At 34.1% G+C, this 11,874-nt stretch overlaps 3 protein-coding genes across 3 annotated transcripts; all 3 read right to left on the reverse strand.

Annotated features, from left to right (window-relative positions):
• Positions 1–3,290: 3,290 nt before the first annotated feature.
• Positions 3,291–4,202, reverse strand: LOC110420539 (late embryogenesis abundant protein At1g64065-like). The gene has a single exon (XM_021433896.2). It carries the CDS (start codon positions 4,103–4,105, stop codon positions 3,446–3,448), a length of 660 nt encoding a protein of 219 aa, XP_021289571.1. The 5' UTR covers positions 4,106–4,202; the 3' UTR covers positions 3,291–3,445.
• Positions 4,203–6,943: 2,741 nt separating this feature from the next.
• On the reverse strand, positions 6,944–7,852 carry LOC110420374 (late embryogenesis abundant protein At1g64065-like). Its single transcript, XM_021433660.2, has one exon. It carries the CDS (start codon positions 7,840–7,842, stop codon positions 7,123–7,125), a length of 720 nt encoding a protein of 239 aa, XP_021289335.1. The 5' UTR covers positions 7,843–7,852; the 3' UTR covers positions 6,944–7,122.
• Positions 7,853–9,872: 2,020 nt separating this feature from the next.
• LOC110422471 (late embryogenesis abundant protein At1g64065-like) lies at positions 9,873–10,899 on the reverse strand. Its single transcript, XM_021436409.1, has one exon. It carries the CDS (start codon positions 10,801–10,803, stop codon positions 10,156–10,158), a length of 648 nt encoding a protein of 215 aa, XP_021292084.1. The 5' UTR covers positions 10,804–10,899; the 3' UTR covers positions 9,873–10,155.
• Between the last annotated feature and the right edge of the window lie 975 nt (positions 10,900–11,874).

Consider the following 11,874-nt stretch of genomic DNA (forward strand, 5'->3'; position numbering starts at 1 on the left):
TTAATGCAATCAGATAACATTGCACTCTGTAATGTTATTAAAAATTTTTTTATCTTCAATTTAAAATAACAAATTAAATATTATCTTTTAAAAGATAAAAATTAAAATAAAATATATGATATTAAAAATATATTTAAGAGATGATATTATATAAAAATAAAAATATAAAAATATATTAAACTTGTATTTTAATATATAAAGATAATTTTAAAAATTAATATTAAATTTTTTATATTTTAATATTTATTTATATATTAAACACTGTAATATTATTTTCTTTGTAATTATAATTGCACGAGCTGCAATCACATTGTATTATAAGATATCAAACGTTACCTAAGAATCTTTTAAGAATCAGTATAATGTTACTTTACCGTTTACTTGACAAAATAAAAACTTTGATTTATCATTGTTGCCCCCATTCTATTTTAATCAAAAGTTCTTCTTCTTCACCCAAGAGTTTCTTTTTCTTCTTCTCCAAATGGGGTTTTTGTTTTTTTCTTTCTTGCCATTATATTACATTATATGCATAATGCATGTATAAATCTATATTTTTTGTTATTAAAAAAAGAAACCCACAGCGACATTATGATTTACGAAGAAATATCTTTTACGATATAATGCAAAAGGACGAGAAAAAAAAGGAGATTTACTCGTCAGTTTGCTAAGTTCTAGTAATACTTAAATTGCAAGTGGGCAAGGAAACGTACTATTTAATGGTCCTAATGCAGCCTGTATATAGACATGACAAACCTTAGGCCTAATTTATTATAATAAAGTCTTGCATTCTTGTCTCTTAACACTAAAATTCTTTTCCCAAGACTTATAATACAACGCCATTTGACTTGCCTTCAAATTAAAATAATGAGAATATTCTTTAGTTATCCTTAGAATTAGATAATAAAAAAGATATTGCAAAAATGGTGCCATTTGTTTAATTAACAGAACAAGTTTTCTTGTAAGCCTGCATGTGTCTTAATTTTGTGGCATTCTTTGGAAGCATCTTTATGAAATCTTCCAAACTATATTAGTCCATTTTCTGTTCCCAGCATGTGAGTGAGAACATGTCTATGCTCGTATTTTATTAAAAGCCTGATTCATGTGATGAAGTTTCATGTACTAACCAAAGGTTTTTCTAGTGGGGAATATAAAAAATATGCAAGTACAGTATACTCATTGATAGCCTAAAGTTTAGTTCCTCTTACCATTTTCCCTAGACAAAAATGGAAACAATGCTAATTTGGCTTACTTTTAGAACCAATCTCGACCAATATAGTCACAATGATCCCTTGCTTTCACGAAGTTAGAACTTAAAGTCGCGTCTAAAAGGGTTGTTTGAATTCAATTAGGAGGTTTAGGATCCAATTGTTTGAGAATTGCACCTGATTCATCAAGGAATAGTTGTATCTGGTTTTGGTGTCAGAGAGAAGCATGTTAGCAGATTTTAGCCTATAGTGTAACTGCAATATGGGACAGAGACCCTCTAAAAGCCTGCATGGATGCCTTTCTCCTAAATAGTCAGGGATCAAATGAGGCTGATTCATGAACAGGGGCCATTAATCTTTGTTTTTGCGAATTCATATATGGATGTTTGGAACACAAATTTCACCAACCATGACAGTTGCGACTGTTTCGAGAGACAAATAACCCCCTTCAGGAGCCTGCATGTGCGGGAGGGGATGCTTTTTCCTCCTTCTCAATTGAGATTTGAGAGTGGTTAACCAAACTGGAACGATTCATGCAACCGCTAAAAGCATTTTGGGTTTCTGGAAGAAGGCAAATGGAATTGCTAAGTGTATGTTCTTTTGGAAGTTGTAAACGGAATCATGCATGCACTTGAAAAAGGCTTGACAAAGAAGGTCACCCAACATGTTCTCCTCAACCCGAGGAAGAAAGATTGGCTCTGTTCCCAGGGATGATATGCCTGCCTTTTAGCTCTTCAAACATGAAAATTGTTTGTTAGAGAAAGGTTACGTTTAGGCTATTAAGAAAGGAAAACGCTGTTAGCCTGTGTTTTGCTCGATGAATCATACAATCAAGTCGCGTATTTGCCCAGGATGTGACGGCATGGGTTTAAATGGAAAATCATGTCTTCCTTAATGGGGCCGACGCTGATGCAGTTGCTGACCCAAAACTTGGCTTAGCAAGTTCAATGTCCTCTCTTTTCAAAGGCCCAAATCATCCCAATTCCTGGTCCTCATTCTACATTTTACAAAACAAGATTATGACTATTGGAGATTTAAACTCTGAATCTTTTATTGGTAAGTAGTTTGGGTTTAGAAGATTCTTTCAAGGTGCTAGTTCATTTTGTTGATTGTGATTGTATAGAAATACCTACGACTACGACCAAATCTTACAATACTAAGTACAATATTTATTTGTACAATCTAATCATTGAATTACCATTATTTACCTTTTTAAAATAATGAGATCATCTGACTTGATGTTTTATTTTATTAAAAAATTTGTCAAGAGCTTCGAGATATCCAGGCGATGATTTTCAACTTTGAATTTCAAGTTGATTGGCTTTGAAAATTCAATTGTTTTACTTTTCAAATAACCCATATATATTTCCATAGCAGAAATTAATACAAAGTGTTTAACCAGTAAAGAAATTATTGATCAATCATAGTCAGTGTTTGGTGAAAGCCTAGAAAGCTTGAAGAGAGAGAGAGAGAGAGACATCAACAATCAGATGGAAAAACAATCCAGCTTGGATTCCTATAATATAGTCATGAATCTTAATGGGAAACTGGGAAATGCTCCATTTGACAATATAATTACATCAAAAGCAGACTTGGAAATTTGGCTGTCCATGCATTTTTTTTTCTTTGAATATGAAATTCTTACGCTAAACTTCCTAGTTATTACCATTGAGAAATTCGTATGATGAATTCTTTTTCAAGTGAGCTAATAACCTTGTGCCTCCATTGAAGAATGTTATGCTTGTATGGAAGGAAAAAAGGAAAAATCAAGAGAAATCTAATCTATTTACGGGAAAAATGATGAAAAAGAGGGTTGAAACTTGAAATCAAAGCAATGCTTGATTTGGCTGGCAATAACCAAATATGCATTTCCTGAATTCTGAAAAGCTATAAAAGATTTATGGGTATAACTTAGAAGCGCATTTATGTAAGATCTGCAATGGCAACACCAAAAAATGTAAGCGGCAATAGGAATGAAACCAAAGAATTTTCCCCATTGAAGCACTGGAAATTCTCGTTTCAGTCAATTTTCGACGTGAGTACGATGATTCAGTATTGCTTTAGAAATAACAAGATCTGATCAACTTTGAGGAAAAAAACCAAAAATGGGCAATTTCTTATATTACTCCTTAGTATTTACAGGTAATTTCATAGGAAAAAACAGAAATGGTACGACAATCGAATCGAGGTGCTGCATATTTAACCATAAGCTTCAACAATCACCATAGAAGAAAATGACTCTAGTAATCAAGTTCTGGCCTGCAGCTCTCTCCATGAAACTCTTGGCCCGAGAGTCTATAAGTCATGGTACAATTAAATTTAACCACAACGTTTTTCTTGATAATATTCAGTATCCTGACCCGGCCTGAAATTCTGGTGTAGCTGCTTATGTTCAATGCCTGTGATGCAATATCGCTCATCAAGCTTGGAACAGCCAGAATTTTCTCAGGAATGATATCCACTGTCACGTTCCTCCGCAGTGTACGCCTCGGCTTGGCCTTCCCTTGGAGATGGTCGCCCTCACCGACCACCCTCCCACCATAGTAAATTAATGTGGTGCTGTTGTTGAACTTGAAGGTTGCCACATTGGGGTTCTTCACTGAAACATCAGCCAAAAGTGTCACATTCACATCAGTCCTGAGACTTCCGTTCTGGAAAAACTCCAGGCGCTGGATCGTTACAGAATTCAGTCTAATCATGGGATCCTGTATCCGAAAAACCGTGAAAAATAGGACTAGAATCACCACGGCTTGAATTAATAAAAGCGCGGCGACGCAGCCACAGCACTGGATATATCTTCTCTTTTTCAGCTTCAATTGCATAGACAAGGCTTCTTCATCGTCGCTGCGAGTTTGGAAGGCTGACGGGGCTAAGGGCTTGACCTGCTCTCGATCGGCCATCGTCAAGTTTTGGAATCTGTGACCCTCGGTCCTTGGAGATAAATACTTCGCAAATGGGACTACATTCTGGTTTTCGTCTAACAGTATTTGCTAGGAAAGTATGCCTGATGTGAATTGAATTGTCCTCTGTGTTATGGGCTCAAACGCGTTTGCACGCTTTGCGCGTCTTGACTATTGACTACTGCCTTCTTGAGAAATTCTACCCTTTTCTTGCGATGGAAAGGAAATTCTACCTCGAATACGACATTATATGGACTTTCTTCTTTTATTTTTTTTGGTTCAAACAGAGCGCGGACATGAAATCTTTCAAATTAAGAAGTTTCTTTGAGTTTCTTATGATGTTTACTGATTCTTTCTCTTTCTTATTTCTTTTAAACCTTCTCCTTTATTTGTTTACTTAAATATGTTGTGAAGATTACACATGGCTCATTATCTTCCAAGAACCATATAGTATCTGCCGTCTGCATGGCATGGGACAATAAAATACACTACTGCAATTACTGACTTTATCTTGAATTCGAAGTCACACTCACACGGTTTTTGGGTAATTGGCAATGTGAAAGGAAGGAAATACCAGTACTTTTTCACTTTTTTGGTATGAAGGAAATACCAGATCAACAACAAAGAATGCTACGCTAACTGCTCAGGATTTGAGGCGAATGAAGCTATGGGTTTCTTTGGTGTGAACTGAACTCCAGAACCTACAGGATGGCAAAAGTCACAGAATCTTATCGGGTTTTGGGTTCAGGCGTATAACCCAAAAGCTATAGCTTAGTTGATGGACTTGCTTGGTTAGCCCGCCCTTTCATGGTGATAGGGAAAGCTACGTCTTCAAAATAACAGAAGAATTCTATTAGTAAATTTATAGCAATGGAAATGAAATGAAAGAGGATTAAACATATTAAATTTGTAGACCATAGTTCTGAGAAATACAAATTTTGAGCACCTCAAAGCTAACTATAAGGTTGTGCAGCAGTTTAGAACCAGAGAAAAGCTAAAATTGAGCTGATCATGGTCCTAATGAGATATCACCAGCCTAGGATTTGTGATACGAGGGCGTTGGTTTAGCCCCTAAGCGATTGCTCTGTTTTCACTTCTCATTCCCTTTCATGGAGGCTGGCATATGGGGTGGCCGCGGGTTGAGAAAAGTGTATAAGAAATCACAATCTAAGAGATGTGATCTTACTTTTCATATATGTCAAGGAAAGGAGTTGGTAGGTCTAAACGGAGACTATAGAGGAAGCTAAGTTCTGACTCCTGAGTCCCGTCCCACTTGGACAGATACTTTCAATGGTTAGAAGCTTCCTTTGGTCCCAACCCTGAAGTGAGTCAGAAGTTACTTTTAGCTTGAAAAAGGCACAAGCAAGAAGCTGGACCGGCCAACGGGAAGGGATGGATTCAAATTTTTCTTTGAGTGATATCATAATTAAAATAATAATAATAATAATTAAAAATATAAATAAATTAAAAGTTTAATATTAAATTAAAAAATATAAATTTAGTATATTATTTAATATTTAAAAGTAAAAATATTTAAAATGATTACGATTGTTTTCAATCATTTTTGATATTTTGAAAATAATACTTGATATTATTAATAGAAATATTATCAAATACATCTTTTATAATATATGTTATCAAATAATCATTCTTTCAAAATTACTACTCATTAACATAAATTAAAATATTAAGATTAAATAAAATATGATCTCACATAACAAATTATCAAATTCAATAACTAATAATATGACAATTTTCTATTCATTAATCAAAATTAAATATAAGTATCCACAAACTACATAAAATTAAATACAAAAATCAAATAATTAAATTATATATCTACAAAATAAATAAAAAAAAGAATCATAATTTTAATATATTATTTGACATATAATAATTATTTTTTATTAGCCAAATTATAATTATGAACCTAAACTATGAAATTAATAAAAAAATATTTAGATATGAAGTATTTAAAAACTTAATTTTGATTTAAATTATTTACAATTGAAGTGTAGATAAGTTATTTTAAGAGAGTAAAAAACATAACTAAAAACTGAAAAAATGAAGAACTTGAATTTTTGAATAAAGAAAATTGTTTAAGTTTTGACTTTTTAATAAAATATTAAATTATAAAAATATTGTTATTTTTTAATAATATTTAATTATTAATATATATTATTTTTTCATAAATCACTTTTATTTGAAACTTTTGTCCCCACTTTTTATAACATTGTAAAAAAATAGATTTATTAATATATTAATTATCCTAAACCGTATATAAATGCCAATGGGCCAGGAACTACGAATGGACCCTGAAGAAGCAAGATATAGCCCACAAACACTCCCTAGAAACCTTATCTTCATTATCCCAGTTTTCTGCTTTGACTTTTTCTTGCAAATTGAAACTGTTCAGTCCAAAAAATTAATAATAATGAATAACCTGAGGCGAAGATTGAATCTAAACCCTAAACATCAAACATGAGCACGCTTAGCTCACTTGTCAATTCTCATTTTTAGATCAAAACACAAAAAGGGTTTAAGTTTATATTAATTAATTCCCACATGACATACAAAATAGATTTATGAGGATTAATTAATCCTGAAGAAACATATATACAACAAATGGAAGAAGATCAGTCTATTCAAAATAATAGAGAGAAGGCTCGTTACGATACTCGTTGCATTCAACAAGGTGGGACGGTCTATGCCCCATTCATGGACTTTCACATTCATGGCAAGTCGACTTATTTCTTAAGCCATAAGGACCCATATCCTGCCATCTCAACTCAACTGTAAACCGCCAATCATACGGAAGCAGTAACACTGCCAATAATATCATCAAAATCATGAAGCAAAGATCTATATTTCATAACTATTAACAAAATTTGTTCTCCAAGAACATGGGATTCTCTAATAAAAAAATTTTAATTATACATATGTGATCCTATACGCTTATCTGTTTAATGAAACCAAGACAAGTCTGCGAAGCCAAAATTAAGAACAGGGGAAGAAGTTCATCCCTCATATAATTTGCACGGAAAATCCTGTTTGGTATGCTCTGTCAAATTGAGGGTCATGAAACAATTCATCTCCGGATGCCTTCTCCTCTTCATAATATCCATAATACTCACTTTTCCGCTCAGTTTGACATGGCTGTTCAGCTCTAACAGTCCAGAACTTATATTACAGCTTAAGTTCTTCGTACCTGGTGTCCGAAGTGAGCTTACATCCACAGAAACATTCAACCTCTCTGTTGCCCTAGCTTGGGCTCTCCCTGTAGGTATTTTCATCTCTCCAACAACTACAGAACCACACCAAACAGTCCCGGTAGTGTTCTCAAACCTGAAATCTCCGAAATTGCTGTTCTCAACAGTAATCTCGGTTACAAGTGTAAGGTTAAAAGATGGAGCCGACGAATTGCCATACTTGAGATTTCTAACCGTGACTGATACGATCTCAACATCAGGAGTTCTGGCACGTAAAACAATACTCGCAAAGATTAACAAGACCGCCCCCTGTATGACCATTCCAAGAAGAACATAAACAAGACATTTACTGCTCTTTTCTTCTCGTTGTGACGCCGCCGGTTTAATCCCCCCAACCTCCATGTCGCTTCTAGGATAATACTCAACAGGTGCCAGTGGCTTGGCCTGGGGGTCTTCTTGCATGTTGTCTTGAATCAAAGGATAGTCTGGATTTTTTCTCTTGGGTCCTTCCTTGCAGGTTATACACATGCGGACAGTTTATATATATATGCAAGGCAGGGGACTCGAACAACCGCGTTGAATTAGTGTTTAAGTGCATGTATCAACCTTACTGGGTCAGTCTTGGTTTAGCGCCGGTCGTCATAGGGACATGAAAGCGAAACCGACATAAACAAATTTGTTAATTTCTTAACAGTGTTTTGGAGCAGTACAGATGTTACTTAGTCGTCTATAAATCATAAAAAATCTCCTAGTGTATTGGAGGTTCTTCCAATCTCGAAGGCTCGTTTGCTGAATTTGTATTGTAAAATAAAAGAAGAAAATGAAAAGGAAAAGACTGATGATTGTTCATGCTGAAGGGTTTGCAGTGAGTAATAAATCTTTTGGGTTGTCAAAACGTGTCCATGGCTATTAAAAGTCTCCATTATGACATATATTTAATGTTCCTTCAAGTTGATCGGTTTGAAACTTTACAGCCACTTCATTATGATTGTAGTAATGAGTTCGATTCAAGTTTCATGAAAAATCAAAAGTTTTTTTTAATTAGTGTATAGGATTGGAATTAACTTTCACCACATAAGTGTACTTCCTAGTTAGTCATCATGGTATAAATTGAAATTAATATTGATTTAAAATTCAAAAGTTATATTTTTTTAACTTTAATATGATGTAGAAAAGTGAAATTATGAATCATAAGCACAAAAGTATAAGAAAAGATAACAAAAGAGTCCACAACACTTTCCAGCCCTTGAAAGTACTCTTCTGCGAGTCATGATCTACTTTAAGGACAACAATGAACTCTTTATTGCATTGCACTGCATTGAGGAAAAGAGGAAAACCATACCCTCAAGCAAACTGATTTCCTTTTTGCACACACACACACATATATAAAAGCTTAGGCATTAATTAATTACAAAATGAAAAGTTTCAGACCAGAATAAAGCAACATTATTGAGCTTTGACACGCATGATAGGTTAACTATTTCATTAGCAGATAATATAACTTTGATTTAAAGTAAATTGGAAAATAAATTGTTAGTGGAAATTCAAACATAAATTTAAAATATGATTCATTAATATAAAATTAATATTAAACAACATTTTTTTATTACCTAAATATATTAAAATTTTGTGTCTATGAGAGAATTAGTCAAGCTAAGCTCTAACAAAGTTAACCCCAGGATTTTATTTTTAATATTTTAAAATCAATTTAACTTTGGAAAAAGTATATTGGTAGTTGTTTTGGGATGGGTTCAAGCCCAAAAATAATCCTTTCCCAAGATCATAGCAGATGGCGGGGTTGTAAGCCCAGGCTGACCTCCTTCGGATAGGCACGTCTGGATGAGAAGGTGCCATAGCCCGTATAAAATGTGGCTTCAGCCTTGGGCATGAAAATAGGTGTTATATATTAATCTGGGGCTTGACCCTGATGGTTCCCCCAACCTCTTATGGGGTAGAGTTCCGGCAGGGCCTGAGTAGAGTTCTTGCATATCCACTGACCAAGTAAAAAAGGTCTTGCGTAGCTTCTGCATAAATGGTGACGATGACATGAAAAAGAGAAACCGAAGAACTTCCTTCTCAAGTTTTTGAAATGAAGATCTAGCATTAAATGGATTAATGGTGATCAATAAACCCAGATTATTTGTTTATTTGTTCATTTATTTTGCCAACCCTGTAAAACACATGCACTTCAACTGCCACTTGCCAGCATCCTTATCTCTTTGATAGTAGTACATAGTAGTAACTTTCTAACTTTTTGGGTTTTATAATGATGTCTAAGCTATTGGATTTGGACCTACCATTAAAGGAATAAGTTGAGAAATTTCAATCAGATGATGTGCCAGATTTTAATTTGTTCAATTACTTGTAGAAGAGAGTTTGTGCAGTGTACAGCAAGCAGCACTTACTGTAATGGGGTCACATTCACAATCTTAAAACGTTAACTGTACCCTATAATAATTAATTAAATCAGGATTCTGAAGCTTTCAATCTGTCCTCTCCAGTTTGCATAATCTTTGGTAATTACTAGTAACAGAATTGATAGAGAGGAGAATCATACATAATAAAAGAAAATAAAAAACAATCTTATTAACACTCAAGGAAGCAAGAATCGAAACAGTAAACTTAAAATATAAAAATGGAACAAAATTAAAAAATAGTAATAAATAAATATGAGATCCCTGTGTAAGAATATGTATGTATGCACACAAAGGAGATCGTCGAGCATATATAATGGTACGAAGATCAGTGTATGCTTTCTGACATAGTAAAATAGGTATATATGTTATATATAAAAAAACCCCAAAACTCCTTTGAAACCAAAACCAGCTTTAATTATTGTTGTCATTTGCACTTTAGATCTTGGAGACTCCTTGTTGACAAATTCAATATGAGGGTGCAGTTCATCTCGGGGGATTTCTTCTTCTTCATCACTTTCATCAGCTCCACTTTTCCTTTCAACTTGGCCTTGCTGTTCAATGTCAGCACGCCGGAACTCAGTTCAGAGCCGAGTCCCGTGGTAGTGCTTGTAAGTGCGCTGGAGTTCACTTCCACAGTAACATCCAATTTTTTAGTCGAACGAGCCCTGGCCCTGGCCTTAGGTATAATTGCCTCCCCTACCATCACACCATCATACAGAAAGCTCATAGTAGCATTATCAAATTTGAAATGACCGAAATTGGTATTTTTTACCGTTACTTGGGCGATGAACCTGAGGTTAAATGAAGCAGCAGCTTCTGTGTTACTAGTATCCATTGTTTCAACGGTGACTTTCCCGATTCTCACCTTTGGGTTCTTAACGCGCATGACAGTCAGGGCAAAAATGAGGATGACAACAGTTTGGAACACTGCAAAGGCGGCAATATACACAGCGTATTTGATCCTCTTCTTTCTTTTCAGCTCTTCCGATTGCAAACTGACTGATTCTTCATCGCTTCTCGGGTGCCCGTTAGCTGGTGCTAGGGGATGCACTTGCTGGTCTTTCTCTGCCATTTAATCTCCTTTACTAGCTATAGGAAACTGAAAAGAAAAATATTCTCTTAATCACTTTTTCTTGACGTTTAAACTGAATTGAGGAAGTAGAGCAGGTTGTGGCATTGGTAGCAAAGCAAAGTTTGGTATATATAGTACTCAATGACAATTCGAGTAGTGTGGATGAACATAGAAATAATTCAAATATTCGCAGTAAAAACTGATGGTTAGACAGGTTCCTCGAAATGGGAACGAACGAAAGAGTTTGTCTTCTTTATTCAAGCATTAAACGCGTGCGACGGTAGACTTTTGAACATCCATTCTAGATGGTCTCGTGACTGCGCTAAATTTTGGTAAGCACTTCCTATCCTAAAGTTTGAGATTATAATATATAACAATAGAAGTTTCTATTCTATCCGTTAATTGGACTAAAATATCCTAGATCTTTTGCCTGGGCCTGGTCATTCTATATACTCTTTATCTTTTTTGTATGAGATGAAGTGCTATTTACTCTTGGCTATGCCCTTAATCAAGTCAATTTTTGTTTTCAAGCAGTCATTTTACTTATTAATAGAAAAGCTTAAACAGCATCACAATTCAAAAACAAAAAACCGAAGACAAAATGCCCTAAAGAAAATAAAACACATTACATTATATTATAAGACATTATATATTCTTTGTATATAAAATATAAGAGCTTGGGCATTCATACAGACCACAAATAATCACTAATGAAAGACATGACACTACATATATGTCATCACCAATATGCGCTGAACATGTTTGATCGATATTTTTACTAATACATCCATTAATTTTTATTTTATAAATCTGTTTATATTTGACTTCACCAATCATTTTTTACATGATATTAATATAAATAAAAACTTTCCACAAAATCCATAATACATTTCTAAACCGTAATTCCTTTTAATTTTAAAGTGAATTCGTAGCTAAAATATGTAATTAAGTCCTCTTTCTTGTTTACCTCTGTAACAAAGATGCAACACAAACATAAAAATTGGAATGAGTGAATGAATTATGTTTTCTGATCATTTCTATTAATGGTAATCCATATATTTATTTTTAGTT

Source organism: Theobroma umbraticum, unplaced genomic scaffold (genome assembly GCF_002168275.2).
Source record: "Theobroma umbraticum cultivar Fairchild unplaced genomic scaffold, ASM216827v3 scaffold_30.0, whole genome shotgun sequence".
NCBI classification, from domain to species: domain Eukaryota; kingdom Viridiplantae; phylum Streptophyta; class Magnoliopsida; order Malvales; family Malvaceae; genus Theobroma; species Theobroma umbraticum.

What these genes read in the sequence shown, in the direction of transcription:
- LOC110420539 (XM_021433896.2), bottom strand. Translation starts at nt 4,105, where the DNA reads ATGGCCGATCGAGAGCAGGTCAAGCCCTTAGCCCCGTCAGCCTTCCAA.
- LOC110420374 (XM_021433660.2), bottom strand. Translation starts at nt 7,842, where the DNA reads ATGTGTATAACCTGCAAGGAAGGACCCAAGAGAAAAAATCCAGACTAT.
- LOC110422471 (XM_021436409.1), bottom strand. Translation starts at nt 10,803, where the DNA reads ATGGCAGAGAAAGACCAGCAAGTGCATCCCCTAGCACCAGCTAACGGG.